Source organism: Camelus bactrianus, chromosome 12, assembly GCF_048773025.1.
Source record: "Camelus bactrianus isolate YW-2024 breed Bactrian camel chromosome 12, ASM4877302v1, whole genome shotgun sequence".
Lineage (NCBI taxonomy): Eukaryota > Metazoa > Chordata > Mammalia > Artiodactyla > Camelidae > Camelus > Camelus bactrianus.
The window spans coordinates 59242040-59265748 of NC_133550.1; the positions used below are offsets into that span (position 1 = coordinate 59242040).

The 23709-nt window shown below is 49.2% G+C and overlaps 1 protein-coding gene and 1 long non-coding RNA gene across 2 annotated transcripts; one reads left to right on the forward strand and one right to left on the reverse strand.

Moving 5' to 3' along the window:
- The first annotated feature begins 1571 nt into the window (after positions 1–1571).
- ISX (intestine specific homeobox) lies at positions 1572–23508 on the forward strand. Its single transcript, XM_074374480.1, is given in 7 exon segments — positions 1572–1645; positions 1885–2132; positions 2378–2728; positions 17955–18106; positions 19711–19827; positions 20728–20916; positions 20918–23508. Coding segments are annotated over 7 exon segments (1281 nt in total). The 3' UTR covers positions 21068–23508.
- LOC141579442 (uncharacterized) lies at positions 6588–9888 on the reverse strand. The gene is made up of 2 exons (XR_012510888.1): positions 7871–9888; positions 6588–7276 (listed from the first exon to the last, which is right to left on the reverse strand). It is a non-coding gene; the product is annotated as an uncharacterized LOC141579442 (long non-coding RNA).
- Positions 23509–23709: the final 201 nt, after the last annotated feature.

Consider the following 23709-nt stretch of genomic DNA (forward strand, 5'->3'; position numbering starts at 1 on the left):
GGAAACTTCCCTCTTAGAGGCATGGTTCTTCATCCATACAGTGAGGGGTTTGGACCAGATGATCTCTGGGGTTACAGCAAAGCGAACGGAGCATAGGGTTCCAGAGCTGGACTCATCTGGGTTTGACCGCTGCTTCTTCAGCAGATTAGCTGGGTGACCTGCTACCTCTCTGGGCGCATCTCCTCGGCTATAAAGTGGTGTCAGTGACCCCAGTTGACTGGGCTGTTGGGTGGATTAAGTGAGGCAGTTCCTGTACAGCCCTTGGCTCCATGGCCTCCACTCCTCTCTGCTGCTTCAGCCCCTGAAGAGCCTGTCCTCATTCGTACCTGCCACCGCAGGTGTCCATCACAGCTCTCTCTGCTGCAGGAGGAAGGAAACCTGCCCCCCCCCCCAATGCAACAACTCCTTTAGCCGCCAAGGAGGGGGCTGGCTTCTGTGGGACTCTGGCCCCCTGACCACAAAGGATACACAGCAGGCATTTCACTGTGCATCAGCCACTGGGTTACTTTCCTCCTGGCACAGAGGAGAACTCCCTCTCCCGGCCCCCTTGCATCTAGGCGGGGGCTTATGACTCGTTCTGGCCACAGATTATGAACAGAAATTACTTAACCACTTTCATGGCTGACTCATTAAAATTCCCTCCTTTTATCTCTCCTCTTCCCTGGAAAACTTGAAGCCCACAATTTGAGGATGGTGGGAGCCTGGGGCCCCTAATGACTGTCCAGCTGCATTGACCATGACATAGGTAAGCAATGAAGCTCCCATGATTTGAGGGTTTTCTTGTGACTGCATCAGAGGCAGACTCCCCTAGGTCAGTCAGACAGCCTGACATGTCCAAGGGGCACAGCTCCCAAAGCAGGACAGGGGGCCTTTACCTGGTTCCCATCATCTCAGGGTGAGTCCCTCACTCTCCTGACTCTCCTTGAGGCTCAGCCTCCCCTCCCCAACCCTCTGCAAGAAGGTCTGGATTCTAACATCCCAATTCAGGTTTGCAGGCCCTCCAAGGGCATCTGTCACCCTCGTGTAGATGGTACCTTGTGGCCAGCATGGAACTCCGGAGCTTGCCTAGAGAGTGCTTAGATGAGACCATGCAATGACATCCACTATACTCCTTTGGTCTGGGCCTCGGTTTCCACACACACCATAAGGACCACAGAAGACCTCTCCCACTCTGATATTTGCAAGCCCAGAAAAAGCACATCAGTCAGGGACTGCCCACTGCCGACACCCGGGGGACCGCGCCCTGGCCACACCTCCCACTTATACATGAACTATAAATTCTCCTGGCTGAGTAAACACATTTTATGGGGCCCGGGGACACTTCCTGGCTATACAGCTCACCCCCTCTTCCCTTGTCCTGCTCAGACCTGGCTGCCTCCTCAGCACGGCACCTCCCCAGAGCCCCTAGTTCCCATCCTCCGTCTTCCCTCTGCCTCCGACTCCTTTCCCCCGACACCTGCATCCCTGGCCTGAAGTGGGTGGAGAGTTTCTTCTCTTATCAGCCGTTTTACTGCCCCCTCCTCCTTGGTTACACAGTAATTGGGAACAGAACTCCTGGCAAGGACGAGTCGATGCCTGTCAGCTCCCAGCCGATGGTTTACTGGACAGAGAGAAAGGGTCCCTTCAGTGCTGTCTTGGGAGGCAGGTAAGGGGCATGCAAGCAGGAAAAGAGAAGAAAGGATCCCAAGAAGAAAGGAGAGGCACTTCTGGCCAGGAGCCTGTGGAGAGACCTGTGCAGTTGAAGTCAAAGAGAGATGGGAACAAAGTGAAGTCCAGACCAGAGATGCCAGGGGAGATTCAGACACCAGTGCTCAGCCCAGCCCCGTCCCAGGGAGACAGCCTGGCCCTGACCCAGTGACCCCCTTCCTCAGCCTCCACCTGCAGGACAGCGGAAGTACTGCGCTCCGGAAGGCCTATTCTGGAATCTGGGAGCAACGGAAGCGAGAAAAATCCAGGACAGTTTCCTGAGGCCCATTGGTGGCACGCCAGCCTTCCAGAGGCCTGGCTGGGGCCAGCAGTAAGGGCCACCAGCCGGGGGAAGGGCAAAGGTGGACACCTGGCCTTCGGATCCCCTGGGGGAGGAGGGGAGGCGCCCTCTTCCTGCCAGCTCTTTGTCGTGTTCCCCACCGGCCGTGACCTCAGGGCCCCGGCCTAGGCTGGGGACAGTGCAAGTGACCGCCCTGGAGAAGATCCTCCGAAGTAAGGCTGAACCCAGCTTGGCAGTGCTGTCTCCTGTGACATCAAGCCACCGAGGGCTCTGAGTCCCTGGGCACGGGGTCCAGCCCCTTCCAGCTTTCCCGACGTGACCCCCCTCCTTGATCCAAGGGGTTTTTGAGGTGACCCAGGGAAGTCCCATGTTTGGATAAACTGACATGAGGATCCCTGTTCCCCACCTCTGCTCGCCCCCTTGATTCCAGGAGTTTCAGGAAAGGAAGGACGCCGCTCTCCACTGGCATTGCCCGGGGCACCCACAGAGCCCCCCTGCCCACCTCGCTGTGGCCTGGGAACTGCGCCAAGGTGGGCCCTGCTCTCCAGGGGGCTATGGAGAACTCTGGGTGCTGCGAGGCCCCGAAGAAGCTGGGCCTGTCCTTCTCTATTGAGGAGATCCTGAGGAGGCCTGCTGAGCGGAGTGATGTGGCCAGGCCAGAAGGGGCAGGTGGACAGGGCCCTGGGCGAGCAGCTGCGGCAGACTCCGGGCCTGAGAGACCCCCGCAGGACCAGCCCCAGGGTAAGTGTGTTCTGGCCATTTCTTATCCACTCCTGGGTCTCCCAGATCCAGCTGGGCTGAGGCAGAAAGTTGCTCTGAATCAACAAAAGAGAAAACTTCAGAATTCAAAGAGATGTCAGGCACTGGGCTGGTCATCTTAAATACCTTTCTCACTAGCTCAGAACTGTGGTTGTTCCGACGTGGACACCAATGCTCAGTGAGTGGCCAGATGTGGGGACGTGGGCCTTGTCCCTGTAACCAGGCCACAGTGGAGAACACTAGTTACTACTTACTTATTCAGCACTTCTGGTGTGGTCGGCACCGTCCCAGAGGCTGCGCATGTCTCTTCTTTAACTTCAGCAGAAAAATGTAATTATCATAACTTGACAGATGAGGAAACTCATCCGTGAAAGGGAGGAGGTGGGTGATGCCCCCAGGTCACACAGTCACAAAGCAGAGGACCCAGATCCCACTGCCCCCAGACACCTGCCTGGTCTGGCGGGCTCTTTCCCTTGTTGGCAGCCGGCACGGCCTCTAGTGGCTGCGGCTGCCCACCCTGCTCACACCCCAGGCCAGTGCCAGCCCCAGAGCGTGTCCTCAAGTCACAATGACCAGATCTCAGGCCTCTCCTTGAGAGCTGGCTCAAGGAGGGCATGGAAGGGGACACACACACACCACTGAGAGTCAGGAATCCACGGTCAGTCTCGGCTCTCCCCCTGGCCTGCTGCGCCACCTCAGCAAAGTCCCTGCCCACTCTGGCCTCGGTTTCATCCTCAGGGAGATGGCTGAGTGAGGGAAGAGGACGAGGAGCCGGGGATGTCTCCAGGGGCCACTGGAATCTGATAGGCGATGAGCCCAGAGGATCTCACAAGACTCACCTGGTCCTCTGGTCTTTCCACCCTTTCAGTCCAAGGAACGGAAGCTCAGTGGGGCTGTGATGTCTTCCCCAATTATCCACGGAGCCCCATTCTCTCCCTCCTCCAGATTCCCAAGATGGGGCTTACGTGTAGCAGCAGAGCAAGGGGAAGACCCTGGTGGGGCCCACGCATCTCCGGGGAACTGGAGGGTTTCCCAGTAGCTGAGCCTGTCAATAGGAAAGGGTCCCAGTTTAATTTTCAGAAGTTTGTTAATATCTTCCAGTGAATTGAGTGAGCATTCACAGAAACAATGCCTCTGAGAGTCTAACCTGAGTCTCTCCTGCTGCAGCTACATAAAATCTACATCTGAGAGAGAGAGAGGAAAGCTCTTACGTCCCCTACCAGAGCAGCTTCCCTTCCCCTAGCCTGACAATGGCAGATGACAAAACAAAGGACAAAAAAAAAAATTAAAAATAAAGGAAGCCATTCATTCCAAACCTCCCTGAAGATGCTGGCTTGTCCCATATCAACGAGCCTGCTGGGCCCAGAGCAGAGCCCCCAGTAAGTTCTTGACAAAATGTTAGTTGTAAGATTAGACGGTGCCCCGTGGCTCTCTCGGCCATCTCGTGGCCATTGCTCCATCCACCTGTCACAGCTGTGAGCCTCACCTCACAGATGATAAAACCAAGACGAGAAGACCAATCACTCGCAAAAACCGCATGAGGAGTTAGCACTAGAATCGAATGCTGGTGGCCTGAGACCATCCATTCTAGGTTACTCCTGAACGTGGCCTAAATCCACACCTCCCCCCGCTAGGCTGGACTCCAGCATTTCCGAAAGACTAGCGAGGGTCCCCCTGGTGGTTTGCAAGATGACTCTGAGGGGCAGGCAAAGATTTTTTTAGGTCAATAGTTCTGTAATTCTTTCTTTTTTCTTTTTTTAATAAAAGTATAGTCAATTTACAATGTTGTGTTAGTTTCTGGAGTACAGCATAGCAATTCATATATATATGTATATGTATATGTATATACATATATATTCCTTTTCAGGTTCTTTTTCATTGTATGTTATTAGAAGATATTGAATGTAGTTTCCTGTGTTATACTTTAGGACCTTGCTGTTTCTCTGTCTTATGTATAGTAGTTAATACCTGCAAATCCCCAACCCCTAGTCCATCCTTCCAATTACACTCACCTTCTGTTGTTGACTCACGATACCACTTACCCGTTGATGGTCATGAGGTGAGGTTTTCTTTTCAAATAAATATTTATTTAGGTAAAAGCAAAAAGTCCATGTCAATGCTACACAAATAATAATGAAGATGGGAAGCCAGCATGTCAGACACTGTAAAGGTAACTTGCAGGATCTACAAAGGAGCAGGAATCCGTGAGATGCTGGGCAGGGGCAGGGAGGACGGAGAGCTGGGATTCCAGAAACCTGGCCTCTAAGAGCCAGTCTGGCACTGATGCGCAGGCAGATCTCAGGAAAGCCGCTCCCCTCACTGGGCCTTGGTTTCCTCTTCTGAAACACAAGAGAGCAGAACTAGAACGTTCCCTCCCTGCTCTGACATGCCATGGCCAATTCTGCAAGGAGCCGGTGGCTGCAAAGCCTTGGTAGGGTCACTCGTGGTCATTTGCCACAGCAGAAGCTTCCTGTCTCCAGAGGATGTCTCCACACCAGGCAGGGCGAACCGGCTCACCACCTCCCTCTCCCTCCCTGCCCCCCAGGGGGCCCCACCCCCACCAGGGCTGGTGGCCGAGCTAATGATTCTCCACCACTCTGTCCTGTTCCCCCCACCCACACACAGTATGCAGGACCCCTCAGGGAATGGGCAACAGGACAGAAATGGTGCATCCAAGTCCCTCCCTTCCTCCGACAATAACAACAGAGAATAAATTCCTCTTTGTCTCCACTTAAAACTTAAAGGGCTTCAGGGAGTGCCTCAGGGACCTCTGGGTCCCAATCACCCAGGGAGCTCTTGGAAACGCTGCAGTCCTCGCCCAGCACTTAAGATTCTGCCTCTAGGTCTAGGGCGGGGCCCAGGAGTCTATTCCAGCAAACTCTCCCAAATGATTCTGATGCAGGTGGTCCAAGGACCATTTTGTGAGGAGGCGGGAGCCCGGGGAGGCAAAGCAGCTCGTTCTGTGCTCCAAGCCAGTACGCCCCAGACCCAGGGCCAGGGCAGTGACCCAGGCCAAGGCCGGTGCTGGCCCTCCGTCACTTCTCATGGCAGGGACCAAAGCTGCACCTCCCTACTTCTTCCCTGTCTCATAGGGACCCTCATAATCTAAGGCTTGGACCCTCCCCAGTCTGATGCCTATGGAGAAATTCAAGAGGGTCTCCCAATTTGAAGGGATGCTGAGCTCAGCTGCCCACTCATGCCTCCTGAGAGAGGCAAGGTCCCCGGAGCCCGGGGACCCTCCAAAGTCAAGGAAGACCCAGGTGGGAGGAAGCCACTTTGTACTGGAGGCTCCGACCCTGGGAAGAGAGAGATCATCTCTGCACCTGTCCCACTGACAGCCCTCTGCAGGGACATGGTGACATCTGGGGGAAGAGGGGAGGAGATGCGCAGGGAAGAGACCACCTCAGTGGGTAAAGCAGGACAGATCTTAGGGCCTGGAGGAGACCCAGATGTCTTCTGTCCTCCATTCATAGGTCATTCAGTCACTCAGTGAATCACCGCTGACTGATTACTCTGAGCCAGGTTGGGGGCTGGGGAGGCGGTGGTGAACAGAACCAGACGTAGTGACCACCCACCTAGAGTGGGGGTGGGTCAGCAGCAATAAGAGTCCTGGCGACACTACCTTGGGACAGTGCCGACTTCTGCTCGTCTTGTCGGGTCGGGGTGACCAGGGGTACCATGGAATTCCTGGGATTGGGAGAATATCCTGTTGCAGGTTTGGCAGTGTTTCTACAAAGGGCCACATAGTAATTTGAAGCTTTGGTGGCTAGATGGTCTCTGTTGCAATTACTCAAGCCTACCGTCGTAGCTGAAAAGTAGACAAGGTGTAAATGAACAGGTATGTTTATGTTCCAATAAAACTTTATTAGAACTGCTGTATAGCACAAGGAACTGCTTATTCAATTTCTTGTAATAATATGTAATGGACAAGAATCCAAAAAGAAAAGATGTTTATATGTATGTATACGTACAACTGAATCACTTTACTGTACACCTGAAACTAACATTGTAAATCAAATACACTTCAATAAAAGAAAAAAAATTTAACTTTATTGGAACAAGAACAGGCAGAGGGCAGAGATCCTCCAGGCACACGGAGCATCCCTCTGACCGACTTCTGAACCTTCGTGTCCTTTGCCCTTTAGAAGCCCTTGCTCTTGTCCCCCTTCCTCTTCTTCCTTTTCCTCTTCTTTCCCTCATCCTCGCCCTCTGTCTGAGTTTCCTGCACCTGTTGTATCAAATTACCACTAACTGAGTGGCTTAAAACATCAGAAAGTTATCATCCTACAGTTCTGGAGCCAGAAGTCCAAAACCAAAGTGTTGGCAGGGCTGGTTCCTTCTGGAGGCCCTGAGGGAAAACGTTCAGTGCCTCTCTCCCAGCTTCTGGTGGCAGCCAACACACTGTCTTTGGCTTATAGACACGTCACTCCAACCTCTGCCTCCGTCGTCACCTGCCTTCGCCTCTGGGTCTGTGTCGAATCTCCCTCTCCTTTCCCTCATGAGGAACCAGCCGATGGACTTAGGGCCCACCTGAAACACAGGAGGATCTCATCTCAAGAGCCTTAGTTATACCTTCAAAGATACTATTTCCAAATAAGGTCACATTCGCAGGTACCAGGGTTTAGGACTAGGACCTACCTTCTCGGAGGGAACACAATTCAACCCACTTCATCTTCCCTCACTTCTTTGTCCCTCCCATCTTCCTCTTTGTCCCCTCTCTCCCCTGCCCCCATCCTCTTTCTTTTCACTCCCTTCCCATCCTTCTTCTCCTTCCTGTCCCTCTCTTCCTCCTCCTCCTCTGCACTGCCTAGAACCAAAATCAGAGACTCTGCTCTAAGCCCTGGGAAAGGGAGCCCTGGTTTAGGGCTGTGGCCACCACATAGGTGCGTCTCATTGACTTGTCAGTAAAGACTCTGGCTCTCAGACAGATAGACCCAGTGTCTTCCAAGAGAGCAGACAGGAGCAGAAAGGATGCAGAGCTAAGTTTGCATTTCCCCAGGGATAAGCGTGGTTTGGTCTCCTACCACCGGACACCCTCTCTCAGTTCCAGCTAACAGAGCCACAACCAAACGTGGCCGTGGGGACATTCCTACAGGGCTCAGGGGCACCTGGGAATGACTTTACCTGGGTGGTTCTGGCTCAGAGCCCCTCTTGAGACTGCAGGCAAGATGTTGGTTGGGACTTCAGTCACCTGGAAGTCTAGACTGGGATAAAGGATCTGCTTCCAAGATGGCTCCAAGTTAGCTGGTCCAGCTGTTGGAGGAGCCTCAGCTCCTCCCCAGGCAAGGCTTTCCACGTGTGCTTGCGTGTCCTCCTGAGATGGCAGTGGCTTCTCTCTTGGAGAGAGCCAAGTGGGAGCTGCATCCTCTGTGACCCAGCCTGAGAAACCTCACAGCAGCACTTCCACTGCCGTCCGTCTGTTCTGTGAGTCGCTAAGTGGGGCCTGCATCAAAGGAGAAAAGAATTCAAAGGGAGGCATGTCTAAGAATTTGCAAACCTACCTTAAAACCACCACTGGTACGTAGTTGGGAGTGGGATGATATTAGACAGCAAAACACAAGCCCTGCCCTATCCAGCCCTATCCAGCATACAATCTAGCAGGGGCTGCGTTGGCCACTGATTAATCACAAGGGGAAGTACAATGACAAAGGTGATAAGTGTTAGAGAGAGTGACGTGGTACCCTGAGGGCCTATTCCAAGGGAGATTTGGTCCATCAGGGAGGCCAGTGAGGTCTTCCTAGAAAAGGCCGTAATTGAGCTGCAATCTGAAGGCTGAGTAGGGGGAAAGAGGGAATGAGTTTCACGCAGAGAGAACCACGAGGACAAGGACCTCGTGGTAGACGAGATGTCCAAATGTGCAAGATAAAATCTGGAAGCCAGAAAGGAACCAATCCATGCTAAGTTTCGTAGACCATGGTGGGGATTTTTTTTGCTTTTGCTTTTGCTTTGATTTGTAGCCCAAAAGGAATCAAGAGCCATTGTAGGGGGTCAGGCAAGAAAATGTGCAATGACCAAGATGAATGAGAATGCTTGGGTTCCAGCTAACAAAAACTATCTTGGGTTAGCTAAAAGAGAAGAGGAAATGTGTTGCCTTGGAGAAAATTAAGAAATTGTTTCCCAAACTAAGCCACAGGAAGGGCAGGATCCTATGCAGGCTTAAACCAGATGGAGCCAAAATCTATAACATCATCAAGTTTCTCCTGTTGCTTCTCTCTGAGAGTTGGCTCAACCCTTTCTCACTCCAGCCATCATTCTCCCCGTGGGCCCCAGTAGCTCCAAGAGTTACATCAACCTCCAGTGTCTTCCCTCAAGCTCTCTAAAGTCCCAAGTTCAGAAGTCCCAGAGGAGGGACTTACTGGCCCAGCTGGAGTGAGATGTCCATCTCTAAAGTAGTCAACTGAAGCCAGAGGGTATGACTGAAAGAATAGTGTGCCTTTGGTCCTGGTCTGGAGTCTTCTTCTTGCTGATCCTCTTTTTCTCTCACACTGTTCCATGCTGGGAGGATGGTTTCTTATTTCAGGGCCCTTATAACTCTTCACAGGTCATTTTCAGTCTCCATATATAAAACTCTCAGAAAGTTTCTTTCTTTCTTTTTTAAATCAATGGTATGTTCCTAAAGAGGTTTACTCCACCAAATACTCCTGGTAAGGTGGCAGGAGTTAATCATTTTTTGACCAGAAATGGCTCTTCTCCCTGGGGCTTCGGATACCCTTTGAATACCTTTAATCTGGGCACTCTGCGTACCTGTACTTGGGTTGGTTTTCTGTATGTATTTTCATAGAGAGAAGAGTTAGCTAACTTCCTCCTCAATTCTTAGCAGGAAGGGTAACTAAATACGGAGTCCTCCACTGACAGGAAGTTCTGTGACACTTCCTGTGTCACATCAGGAAACTTCCTCCAGCTTCACAGCTTGCGTGGTCTGTTTGTTCCCCAGCATTGTCACAAATGTAGAATGGAAAGTCATGAGGGCAGGAGGAGAACATACACATGGACACGCACAACTTCTCAGCAAGCAAAACAATTCTATCGGTTCAAATACGATGGCATTTTGAAAGCATGTGAATTCAGCCCATGGCTACCCTGTCCCAGGACTCTATGCCCAGATCCAAGCACACTGTCACAGGAGCCACACTGTAATCACACAGATAAACATACAAACCTGACAGAGTGCTTTGAGCATGCAGAGGAGGGTGTAACAAACTCTATCTGAAGGCAGGCTTCAGAAAGGTGGGGACATCTGAGATGGCTCACCAGGCAGAGGGAAGCATGTGCACCAGCCTGGAGAAATAAAAAGAAATATTTCTTTTGAGAAACAAAGAAATTCAGGGTGGCTGGAGTCTAGGAACCATGTTGCAATGCCAGAGGAGATGAGAGGAACAAGACAGACTGAAGGTCATGTGTGCCAATTTAAGAGCCTTGCTCTTTATCTATACCCATCAGCATCTTTAAAACCTATGTTTGGAAATTTCAGACTTCCGCTGAGATGCATGATCAGAGCGGCCTTGGGTGAAGGGGAGACCCAGTGGGCTGCACTCCAGTGCCCCGACAGGCATCAATAGACGAGCCCTACCGCTATTCATTTTGTAGGGTTCCCACACAATGTCCTTTAAACAAAGGCATAACTGCTATTTTAACAAAAGAAAAGAAGACATAAAAAATAAAAATTGTGGCAGAGTGGGGGGAGGGGAGACAAATATGCTGAGATCCATAAGTTAAAAAATATTATGAAAGGGAGACCGTACATGTGGAAAATAACAATCTTCACACTGCTGAGAGAGGAGACAGTAAACCAGTCACCCCTGGGAGCAGGGCGCACATCTGTGGCTGGTGAGCTTCCCATTGGTCTCTTGACCATTTTTATTTTCGGAGTTTATTTGGTCTCATCTCTTTCCACCCTGGCTGAATTCTCTTTGATGTTGTTTATTGACACAAGTAATCTACCTTTATTACAGAAAAATTTTAAGCTCGGATAAACAAAAAGAAGACAAAAGAAAATGTAACTATAACTCTACCATCTCATACCCAGTAATAACTACCATTAACATTTTGGGGTTTTTTAAATTTTTTTAATTAAAGTTTAGTTGATTTACCATGTGTGTTAGTGTCTGGTGAACAGCATAGTGATTCAGTTATACATACATAAATATTCTTTTTCATATTCTTTTTCAGTATAGGTTAAACATTGTGAAACATAGGTAGAGACAGATTTTTTGGTTGTGTGTGTGTTTTTATTTTTTTTTTACAAATATGGAGGCTGGTTTGTTGCACACTGAAATTTAACATTATATATATACTTTTTATTTTATATATATATGTGTTTTTTATATTATATATTATATATATATATATATATATATATATATATATATATATATATATATATATATATATATATATCTTTAAAGCCTGTTGTGTTTCCACGTGGAGATTCACAACAGACCTTGGCAAGAAGGAAACCCTGGGTTGGTTTGAACTTTGATGGATGAGCAGGAGTTTACCAAAGGAGGAGGATAGGCATTCCAGATGCGGGGTAGTGAGAACAAACATCGGAGGGTAAAGGGCATGGTCAATGTGGGGAATCTAGAAGTCTAGAATCTAGAATCTAGAAGTCATCAAGTGGGACTGAAATAACAGAAGTGAGGACCGAAGGGAAAGAAGGGCCTTGAGTGCCGCGCCAACGAGCTCGCCTAGTACACTGGCCAGCGACCGCCTGCCCTGGGAGGCTCCTCCCCACACCCCACCTGTCTTGGCCAGGAGATATCCCTGCAGGAGGGCCCCACAGGGAACTTGTTGCCTTGAGAAGACTAGGACAAGGCCCATTTCCAGAGTCCTAGCCCATTGGCAAAGCCCCTGGGGCCTTTAACTGAGCAGACAGGGCCAATTAGCAGACCGCAGAGAAGGAGCGATCCGGGAATGGAGCCGAGCGCGAAGAAACATAGGTTTATAATTAGGTGGCCTAATCACCTGTGTAAACTGTGTATTTCTTATGATCGATGTGCTAAACGGCTCAGGTTTAATTAAGTTCTGCTGACTCGTTCTCTTTGAAGACCCACTGAAGTGTGATTCACAGCTCGCACAATTAATAACCCCAAGAGGAGCAACTTGAAAGGGTGGCAGTTCCCCGCCCCCTTCCTCCAACCACTCCTTCCCACCCTATCCCACTCCACCCCACTGTCCTCCTCTCTGAGCCGGGGCCCAGAACACTCCAGCCCTTCCCCGGAATTAAGAATCATCCCGTGCATGGAGCAGTTCCATCAGTGAGCTGGTACTTCCAGCTTCTTGTTTAATGAGGTCCCTTCTGGCTCCAAAAGTCTACCTGCAGAGTCCTGAGTTCTGCCTTCTTCTCTCTTCCATGTGCCATTGATGCTGCTTTGCCTTCTCTCACCTGCTTCCTCTCTCTTATCACCCACTGTGGTCTGTAGCCCAACTGTCAGCCTTGCTGGCCCCCCTCACTCCTTTCCTAAAGCAGCCTCCTCCTGCACATGGTGGGAAAACCTCAGTGTTGACCTTCATCCTTCCTGAGCTGACCTCTCAGACTCTGCCCTTCCCTATCCTCCCTGTCCTGTGGCCCATAGGCAGGCCATTCTACTCTGAGTCACCGCCCAGAGCTCCTGGGCACTGTACTCTCCACTGGACATTCCCCTTGTCCCTAGGCACCAGCAGAGAGATGGGGGTGGGTCAGCCTTCCCTTCCTCTTACTTTCCCTGCACTTCCGGTTTTCCGACACCATGGAAGTCAGCTCTATGACTGATGGGTACTCTTTCCTGGATATACGTGGCAATGAGTAAGTTGCAACACAAAGAGAAACTTAATGTGAGACCCCGAATGTGAAGAATCCAATGGGAAAACTGTGAGTGGCATTGCCCAATAGAACTCTCTCAGATAATGGAAATGTTCTATACTGGTACTGTCCAATATGGTAGCCATATGTAGTTATTGACCTATGGCTGGTGTGACTAAGGAACTGCATTTTATTTTATTTTATTTATTTTATTTAAATAGCCATATGTAGATAGTAGCTACCATATTGAACAATGCAGATCTAAGGGGTTGAACTTTTAACATTTCCAGCCTTAGATCCTAATCTTGTTTCCCTGACTTCAAGTTCAAGTCTATCTGTCTCCCAAAGCTGCTCTCTGGTTGAGTGTCACTAGTAATGTTTCAGGGACCCCCGCTCACTGAGAGTGACGTCAGCTCCAGGACCCCTCTCCCTACCACTCCATTTTATAGTTCTCCAATTTGGGGATATTCAGGCTCAAGTAACATCCCAAGAAGGGCTGTATGGAGAAAGTCAGTGTTGACTGTTGACACCCAAAAACCCACGCTTGGTCTTAGGGGAGGGGCTTTGACATTCTGAGTCCTATAGGCTGGTCCCCTTGGGGCTCAGCCTCCATCTCCCCACCAGTGTGAATTTTAGACTCCCCTCTTTCGTCCCAGGGAAAGCCGTATATATCTTAATAGTGGCTCCCTTAGTGACACACATGCAAGTTTTGAAATAGTTATTTTATTAAGGAATCTATACTTGGTCATGAACCCTTGTTTGCCTAGGTTTCCTTCTGGGGAAAAGGGAAGAGTTGCTTTATTCTTGATATAACCTAAATTCTGTTTCTAATCCTCTGTTCTCCATGTTGCTTACTTTCCCTTATTCCCATTCTACACACTACGTCTTCCGTTCAGTAGCCTCTATTCCAAAGTTCTGTGTTCTCAAAGGAATCCCAGCTCCATCGTATCCTTGACAACTCAGTTTACCCATCCAACCTGGAATCTTCCATTCTGTGAATTTGTTTTGCAATATTCTATAGAACTGCACTGTATCATCTAAAATGCTGAGCTCATGAATAAATGAATGAATGAATGAGATACTGTCAGCATGGCTTGTTAATTTCTGTACTTCTGCAGACAGGCCCTCAGTGCCTATTAGATGCTGGGTACACAGAAGACATTCAGTAAGATCTTGGCAATGGATTAACACTTCCATTTCTCTCTACATCACTTCTAGTTTGCTTTGGCTCTATCCCTTAAATACACCACCAGTTCTAACCAGAGAATACGTATCTCTTTCTTTATTTAAAAAGTAGGGTGGACTTGAGGAGAGGGAGGGAGATAGAGAAGGAGGGTGAGGGAGATCAGATCACATCAAGCGGTTCACAGTCCCTTCTAGTGGATAATTATGGCTGAAACCTCACTGTCCGCAACTCCCAAGAAGCTCCCAAGAGTCAGAAAAAATGAGTAAAGTACTTTGAGGGGATAAAAAAAATGGATTAAGAGTAAACACGAGGGGTGGTAGGGAGGGGCAAGTCCAAAGGCAGACTCTGAAGTGTACTTGTCAAGTCACAGAGATGCAGGATCATCCGAGCCAGCAGAGTTATCCTCAGCTGAAATCTCTCCTCTCTGGCCCTCTTGCTTTCACCAAGCAAATTCGTACCCCAGGCAAGCCCGAGGCAAGGCGTTTCAAGCCATTCAGCCTCTACCTGAAGAAAAAGATAATTACAGAGTGTCAGGGTGGATTTGGCCTTCGAGACTTGATCGTTTAACCCTTCTCTCCCCGACCCCAATTCTACAGATAGGGAGACTGAGGCCCAGAGAGTAAATAAAATATGACCCATGTTGTAGAGGGGAGCCAGGAAGAGACCTCAGGGCTTCCAATATCCAGTTCAGTGGGTTTTCTACCATCCAGCGATACCAGGGTGGCTACTAAGTACACACACACAAAAGTTAGTTGATCTCTTCAGCTGTTAAACCATCACAAGTGAAATCCACTTTTCACTGAGTGTGTATTCCAGTTCATAGCTTGTGGTGGTTTTACCTCATTTGAGGGCAAAAGAAAGTGGGCTGAGTGGAGAAAGGAGGCCTCAGTAGAAGTTCAGATCCACCCCCTCCTCTCCAGCTGCTTCGGGTCTTCAAAAATCTCTCTGACATATGACATCTGACCTGTGACATCTGACAGTGCAAAAAAGGTCAAATAAATCATTCAGCGTTGCTTCTTGTGAAAGTGTCTTACCTGCCCAGTGGGTTGATTTCACATTTATTTATTTAGAGCAAATAATTATTAAGCTCCCCATAGGTCCCAGTTACTCAGCAAGTCTATGGTATGGTCCCTGCCCTCCAGGAGCTCACAGTAGAAAAAGAGAGACAGAGACAGAGAGAGATACCGAGAGACAGAGTAGAGCAGGCAAGTGTGGGCTCCCTTTCCCGGAGGGTTTGAGTCCTGCCAACATGAGTGAGGGATGCCAAGACAGAAAGTACCAAGATTCACCGTTTTCTCTTTTTGGGGGGGGAGGGGTAATTAGGTTTACTTTTTTATTTACTTTTAATGAAGGTCCTGGGGATTGAATCCAGGACCTTGTGCTAAGCACGTACTGCACCACAGAGCTATACCCTCCCCACCTCGCCATCACTTTCTGAGGGCAAACTTTTCCTACAGTAGTGAGAAAGAACTCAGGAGCCATGGTGGTCCACTAGAATGGTAGGAATTCTAGTGGGTGCCGAAAGTGAAGGTGATTTGGGGAGGGGGAGCTGTATCTTTCCTACAGTTCCTAAAATTACATCACATGGTCTTTGTTCCAAGTAAGACTCGAGTTGTAACCCTGGCCTCAGAAGTCCATGATCAGGAAGACAAACCACCCCACCTGGCGTGGTGCTTCCTCCAGTGTCCGCCCTGTCCTAGCTCCATCAGGAGGTACAGCAAGGCTGCAAGCAGGGCCATTCTCCTTGCTCTCCTAGTTTCCCTAGCCCTTCTCCAGAGCGGCTTTCCAAAGCCCTTCTTCATCCCTCCAGCCCCTAACCCCTCCTGTCTCCCTCCCTCTCTGCAGATGCCCTGACCTGAAAATGTGCTGTGATGTCCTGAAAAAGTCAACAACATATGACCGCCCCTGACCAGCCTACCTCTCAGTCCTGCTCCAAACACCCCACCATAGCCCTCTCTCTTCCTCCTCAATTCCTTCTTCTCATCTTCAGATATGCTCCACACCGCACTCCAAACTTCTCCCCAACCTCCCCAGCCTTTCTAGAACCTTCTCAAGACATAAATATAAGTTCTTATTTTATTCACTGCATCCACTTCAACCCAACCACTCACACCTCAATCCAATTTAATTCAACAGATACTTGCTGAAGTTCCCACTAAGTATCAGATGTGTTTAGTGTGTTTGGGGATAACACAAAATTGTTCTTCTTGACTTGGCTTCTGCCATCCTAATTCTACCCAAGTCATCTTCCTGTGGACCTCAATGACCTCCTAAATACCAAATTCAGGACCACAAGCCTCAAATCCATCTTGGAACAAGGCAGGGGAAATATACATGCATACATACACACAGGCCAAGGTCAAGGTCTTCCACTATACCTGGCACTTAATAGGTTTCAATAAGCACACCAGATTGTTTCTTGCTTTTCCTCCTCTTCAATTTCTCTTATGTAAAGTCTACGACCAGGGGAAGGGTGCAGCTCAGTGGCAGACTGCATGCCTAGCATGCATGAGGTCCTGGGTTCAATCCCCAGCCTCCACCAAAATAAAAAAAAAATAAACCTAATTTCCTCTCCCCCTAAAAAAAGTTTAAAAAAATTTTTTTTTAAATAAAATGAAGTCTATGACCACTTTTTTCTGTCCAAGCCTCTCTTCTCCCATGGTTTCTATGGATATTTGCGTGTCTGAGTTCCTCCTGTCTTAGGTCAGGTTCCCCAAAAATAGACTGAGAGTGATTGGCTGGAGAGTTTACCTGATGTCATGCTGTTCATCCTTTCTTTTAATCCCCGGGACCACACGAACGTGGTCTCCCTGGCTATCAATGGCAGCGCTTCAACTTGGGTTCCCCGCTGGCTGCTGAACTTTGAAATGGTGGAGGGGCCAAAGGCTCACTCCCAGACCCTCCACTCTTCCCCAAACATACCTCTTGCCTAAGTGATCTCACCTACTCCCTGACTGCAAAGGCCAATATGTGCCGATGATTCCCAAATCTGAACCTCAGGCCTGAGACCCCCTTTGAGCTCCAAGCATATAAGCATCTGCCTATTTGATAGTTTGCTTTGAATGGCCAGTAAGCCTCTCAGACTTAGCATGTCCAGATTGGATACCTGATTTCCCGTCACGCACACGGGCACTCACCTGGCTTCACGGGCCTGCATGTGACCAGTGTAGCTGTACAGGGCCCTGTGCTCAGAAGCAGGCCTAGCACTTGGTGTTTAAAGCTTACAGTCACCATCTTAAAATTGTTAATAATTTCACGTTTGAAACTGTGTTTCGTGAGTGAATCCAATGGGACCAGGAAGCACGCACCAGAGGCCTGGGCCCCAAACTCACACTCAGTGCCCCTCTCACTGCCTCCCTGCCTGCCTGGGATGGGCTCTCGGCCACTGTTGCCCCGCCCCTACCCAGGGACCTCTGCTCCTCAATCCTGTGTGTGTTGCGGGGGCGGGGAGGGCATGGATGTGAGGGGGGTCACGGTCAGGCACGTGCACGCTGGCGCCAAGTTGAAGGGTGGGCCCTGGAGGACTGAGAGGGTCTACACTCACCCTATTAGTACCCCTGTACCCGACAGAGCAAGGCCTTAAGTAGCAAATAAAAAAAACACCCTGACAGGTCAAGACAGAGACTGTGGAAGAAAGGAAAAAGCTTTTTTTTCCCTTTTGCACTCGGCCCCACATAGGATGCAGCGGGGCCCTGAGTAGACATGAGGCTGGACAGGAGGCTGGAAACAGGCTGTAAGGCACTGACTACTGACCAGTTCAGTCTTTACTTTGTAGACCAAAGTCGGCCAGCTTTGAAAAGAGCTGGATGGGAATTATTTTAAGTTTTGTGGTCTTGTTGCCATTACTCAACTCTACCATTATAGCACGAAAGTGGCCACAGACAATCCTTAAACTCATGGGTGGGGCTGTGTTCAGATAAAACTTTATTTATAAAGCAGACAGTAGGCCAGATTTGGCCCCCAGGCTGTGGTTTGCCGTCCCTGGTGGTGGACAAGGGGAACTTGCCTGAAGTCATCTGAGCAGCAGAAAGAACAACCAAAGAAGTTTCTAGAAGGTCATTCTTGGCCACACTGTCCAGGATGGAGAAGAGCGGGTCGGCCTAAGGGCAGGGTTTCTAGGAAAGAGAATGTTGTAAAACTCCAAGCCCAAGGAGCCAAGGGACGAGACAAGGTGGCACAAAGGCTTGGCTGAGATGCTGACACCCAGATCACTAACCCATCTTGGACCCTCCTCCATCCAGAAGAGAGGAAGAGCAAGCGGAGGGTCCGGACCACCTTCACCACAGAGCAGCTACACGAGCTGGAGAAGATCTTCCACTTCACCCACTACCCCGATGTCCACATCCGCAACCAGCTGGCAGCCAGGATCAAACTCCCAGAAGCTCGGGTGCAGGTACAGCCATCCCCACCCTCAGCCCCCACCTCCATGCACTCGGGGCCATCGGTGAGACCCCACATATCTGCTCCCTCCAGGGCTGCCCACTCTGAAGTCTTCCATCGGCTTTATCCCCTGAATACAGTTATATTGGTCAAATATTACTTTCCAGGAAATGAGGTCACCATAGTTATAAGATAGTTTCTCCCCTTGGTGGGTGGAAGCAGAGATGGATTGGATGATGACCATTTGTATCTGCTTCCACTCCCTTCTTCTCCACTTGGCTGTAGTCGTTCACCACGAGGCCTCATTCACAAAATAGGTCTTGACAATCTAGACCAGGGCTCAACAATTTTCTTCTGTAAAGGGCCAGATGCTAATTATGGTAGGCTTTGTGACGGTCACTGTCACAGTGATTCAGTTCTGCCCTTGCAGCACAAAGGCAGCCATGGCTTACAGTCTGTAAACAAATGGGCGTGGTGATATTCCAATAAAACTTTACCAATGGACACTAAAATTGGAAATTTGTACAATTGGTATGTGTCACAAAATATTATTCTTGTTTTGATTTTTCCGCCAACCATTTAAAAATGTACAAACTGTGTAATCACAGGATGGAGGCCAGAGTTAGCCCGAGGCCTTAGTTTGTCAACACTTTACCTTGAACTCAGAGGCGCTCAGAGGTTTAGAGTCAGTACCTTGTCCCTCTCCAGGGGTATACCCTGTCCTCTTACACATCCCCAGTTCTGTAAGTACAGCTCCAGCAAATCCAGATCCAACTGTTACACTGTTGACACTCTCTCTGAAAGTTTTCTAAATCACCCTTCTTTTTATTTTTTAAACAAATATGATGAACTCATTGGAATTCAAAATCTGCGCCAGGGTCCAAGTCAACATTCCACCTTTTATTTCATCCAAACCTACTTTTCTTCTGTCTAAGGACTGCCCCCTTTTTCTTCCCATCTGAAATCAATCACCAGCTAAGTGGGCAGCACCTGCCTCTGCTGTAAAGCCCAGAATTCAGCGGCTGCCTCAGCAGAAGGACCAAGTACAAACGGCCACGTGTCAGGAACAACAGGGCACTCACGGACACAGGGAACTGCCAACGTTCAACCTACAGGTGCCCCCGGGTCCACAGGGTTGCAAACTGGTGCCCTGCCGGCAGGAAAGAGCCCACAGATGGGTTTCATTTGAGCTGCACGGTATTTTAAATCTCAGAGCTTTCACATAAAAATCAAGATTTCTGCTTGATATTGGATGAGGCTGCAACGCTGCGCTCACATGTCCACATGGTGACTGTTGGTTGAGAACTGAGAAGCTGCCCTCTTTAGCCTCTGTTCACCACAGACCCCAGCATGCCCAGAGATCCGACTCCCAGCTGCTTCACTCCCCTCCTCCTCCCAGGAGCCCTCACAGCCCCGGAGGCATTGAAGGTTGTGATCCGGGGTGGGTCCCCTCTCAGAAGGCGGGCCGGATCCAAAGAAATCCTGGGGGCCGCGGAGCTTTCTAAACTGCAAAGGGCCAGTCCCTTGGAAGGCGCTGTTATTATACATTTCGAGGGTAGGTAATAGATGGAGAAAATCCCTTTTGCTTATCTGCATCTTCTCTCGCCCTCATCTCAGATCTGGTTCCAGAATCAGCGAGCCAAGTGGAGGAAGCAGGAGAAGACTGGCAGCCTGGGGGCTTCGCAGCAGCTGAGTGAGGCCGACCTGGCCCCGCCCACAAACCCGGACGTGGCCGTGAGTGGCTGAGGCCCCGGGTGGGGGGCGGAGCTGGGGGGAGCCGCTGTCTAGGAACCTCCCATCCAGACCCGGAAGTGAGGAAACACCGGGCGGGGGGGCAGGTGGGTGGGGGGCGGAGTCTGACTGCAGTGAAAAGTGCAGGGGCGGTTTTTTCAGAAAGATCCTGGGCATGGATGTTCAGAAAGTCTGCGGGAAGTCGCTGCCTTTCTGTCCCCATGTCCTCATCCACTGAGTAACAATCACAGTCCTCTCCCTCCTCCCCGGACCAATTTGAATTACTTGTGCAAAACTTCACAGGGTCACAGAATAAAGGGCGGTGCATGGAGGTCGAGCACGTCAGCTCAGGAGTCAGGCTGCCTAGGTTCGAATCCCAGCTCTGCCCGTAGCAGCAGTGCGGCCTGAAAGAGTGACTGCGCCCCTCAAAGAAGGGTCATAGTTTTGAGGAGGATAAGATTGAAATGCCGGAGGCTTGAAGAATGCTCGTCACCTAGGAAGTGCTCTCTAAGGATTAGCTGTCCCGAGTCAACACATATTTGGAGTGTATACAGATGCTAAACCCAGGGGAGGGAGTGGTACACAAAATAGTACAGTGGTTAACATTTGTACATACCCATAGTAACGCTATGAGGTAGGACTTTTTTTTTAATTTTTTTTCATTTTTTGCCAATGCAGAAACTGGGTTTTGAGAAGCAGAGTGACTTTTCCAAGGCAAACAATTGCTGTAAATGCCCGCCGAGGTACCAGGTTTCCTGGCCCCGCCCAGTCCCCCAGGGCACTTCTCCCCAAGATGGTCCCCCTACCCACCCTGAGCTGTCACCAGAAAGGTTTGGAAGCCGCGGGACAGCCCGGAATAAAGCTGAGGGCTCACTGCTCTCTCCTGGCCTTTCCTTGTAACAGGGTCCCATGCTGCTCCCCGCTGCACGGCCCAGGCTGGCTCCGCCCACTGGGTGCTATCCACCGGCCCAAGGTCAGCTGGCCCCTGCCTGGATCCCTGCCCGGATGGCCCTCCTCCCATTCCACCCATGGGAGGCCCAGCCTCTCCTCGGCCCTGTCAACCAGCAGATCTGCATCCCTGCTCTCTGCTTGTTTTCCACCTCCGCACCCCAAATGGGGCAGGCTCTGTGCCACCTTCATACAGGAACCGGACATCCTCTCCCCAGTGGAGCTGCTCTCCTATCCAGGTGAAGGCAGATGGCCTAGACCTCGGGGAATCAACCTCACGATCTTTCAAAGATGACCCATAGCCCAGGAAGCCACCCTGTGCATTTCCCTTGGAAGGTTGCATGAGACTCAGCAGCAAGATGACCATTAAAGGAAGCTCTCATCTCTCCTGGCCGGTGTGGCCCTTCTGCTTGAACAATAGATGCTGTGTGAGGTCTCAGGATGAGCTCTGGAATGAGGAGGTCATCCTCTTGCACCTGTGCTTCCTCTGACATGCTGTGTGACCTCCAGCTGGTCATTCACCCTCTCTGGGCCTCATCTGTAACACAAGGCAGTCGGATAAGATGACTTCTGAGGGCTCTTCTGGCTCTTACCTTGGTAAGGTGAACCATGATGAGAACAGCAGCACAGAGGAGGCCAAGGAGAGCTTGTTTGTTCATTTAGCTGAGCACTTCGTAAATGGAACTGACTATTGGCAGAAACCACTGAGGCTCTGCCCCCAGGAGCTCAGTCCAGATTGATCAAAGGGATGGTAATGACCTTCCCCTGCAAGCAGAACATTCTCTCAGTGACCTTGCAAGAGGCCCACGTCTAACACATTCTGTTTGGCTTTGATATTAATGTCCTAAAGAGGGAGAGAAATACAGAAACATTTCTTTTAAAATGTAAACAGAATTTGGTGTCTTCGGTTATTCTACCGGATTGGGGAGGGATGCTGTGATTCCTGGTTTGAAGGAAGGGTAAGAGCGTAAGCTCTTCTGAGAGTTTATCCTCCCAGGACTTGTACAAGGGGCCAGCCTCACTCTGTCCTGAGAAGCCTAAGAAAGAGAGAAAGAGTGGTTTTTTTTTTTTATAAGGAATTGGCTTTCACAGTCATGGAGACTGAGAAGTCCCGTGACTAGCAGTTGACAAACTGGAGATGGGGACCCTGGGAGAGCAGAGGGTACAAGCTCCAGTGTAAGACCAAAGGCTGGAGGAGACCTGCGTCCAGGATCAAAGACAATCAGGCTGAGAGAACGAAGCCTCCACCTTTTTGTTGTATTCAGGCCTCCAATGGGTTGGATGAGGCCCACCCACATGGGCCTGGGGGCAGAGGGGAGGGCCATCTGCTTTACTCAGTCTAAACTCCAGGGCTAATCTCACCCAGAAACATCTTCACAGTCTCACCCAGAATTATGTCTAACCATATCTCTGGGCGCCCTGTGGCCCAGTCAGGTTGACACAGTCCCCATCTCCTTTCCTGGTCACATACCCTCCCTCCTCTAGAAACTGGGTTGGGCCAGGCAGAAGAAGTTCAGGAAACCAGAATGTCAGAAGTTAAAGGGTCACTTTTTTAAAGGTTAAAATCACTCAGATATAAAATGAAAAAGTACTCAAGTTTTATTCAACTCAGTTATTAATGAGGGAGCCAGTAAGCCATCAGAACAGTTCAAAGGAGAATTCAAAGAACAGATGTGCATACAAAGACAATCAGGAGCTGAAATGAATTACAGACAGAGATTTTAAAAAAACAAAAAAGGGCCCTGGTCACAGGGAGGTAATCAAAGGTATCTCCCTCAGACATAGTTCATTTGCATTTCTATGGACAAGACTCATTTGCATTACTACCAGATTTTTTTTTTTACAATTTAAAGAGCAGAAAAATAGCTCAAAGACAATGAAAGGTGCTGAGATGCTGGAAGAATGTGCTACACCCAACAATCTTTTCATGCTCATTTCAAAGGCTTTCACAATTTTTCCTGACCCAAAGTTACGACGTAATCTCTCTGAGGATAAGAGGACCTACCCTTAGAAGTTAGCTGTGAGATTCTATTAGCTGATGGAGCAAAGTGTTTTGCGTTCAGAAAACACTATGAAGTTAGGAAATTATTATTCATTGCCTTTCAAATCCTCTAGAACTCAAATTAAAAAGTCTGCATCTAGAAAAGTGTTTAGAATTACAGTAACATTTCTTTCAGATTCCTTGAACTTTGATGGTTCAACTTTTTAAAAGGTTAAACAAGCCATAGAAAACGGGCAAAGAACAGAAAAAAGATTCACAGGAAAAACATACAAATGGGTGCGAAACAGATGAAAATTGTCTCAACCTCCTCCATAATTTTAAAACATAAATAAAACAGTAATGAAAGATAATTTTCTTAACTTTCAAATTGACAAATATTTAAAAGTGTTGGTGAGGGGTTGGTGAAATAGCCACTCACATATATAAGGAAGTATGAATTAGTAAATCATTTTGGAAGATATCCTGATGGCTACCAATATTCTAAATACACATCTCTTTGACCCAGTGATTGTATTGGCAAGAACTTATCTGATAAATCCACGTGTATGTAAATACTGTCTATAAGAATGTTCACCGAGGCGTTGTGACACCAAATACTGGAAACCACCTAAATAAGACCCTGATTGAATCGCGTCTTCATCCAGATGTTAAAAATAATGAAAGAGACTGAAATATACCTCATGGAAAACTGTCATTAGACACATCATTAAATGGAAAAGCCAAGCTTCAGAACAGCATTATGATCTCATTTGAGTAAGAAAATGATCAAGAGATCCTTATATAGAAAAACATCATCAGAATATGATGGTTTCTGCACACGTTAACTTTTGCTCCATAACAAATCACACCAAAACTTAGTTGCCTGACACAATGGTTTCTTCGGCTCACGGCTCAGGCTTGACTGGGCTCTTGGTCTCGGCTGGGCTGACTCGGCT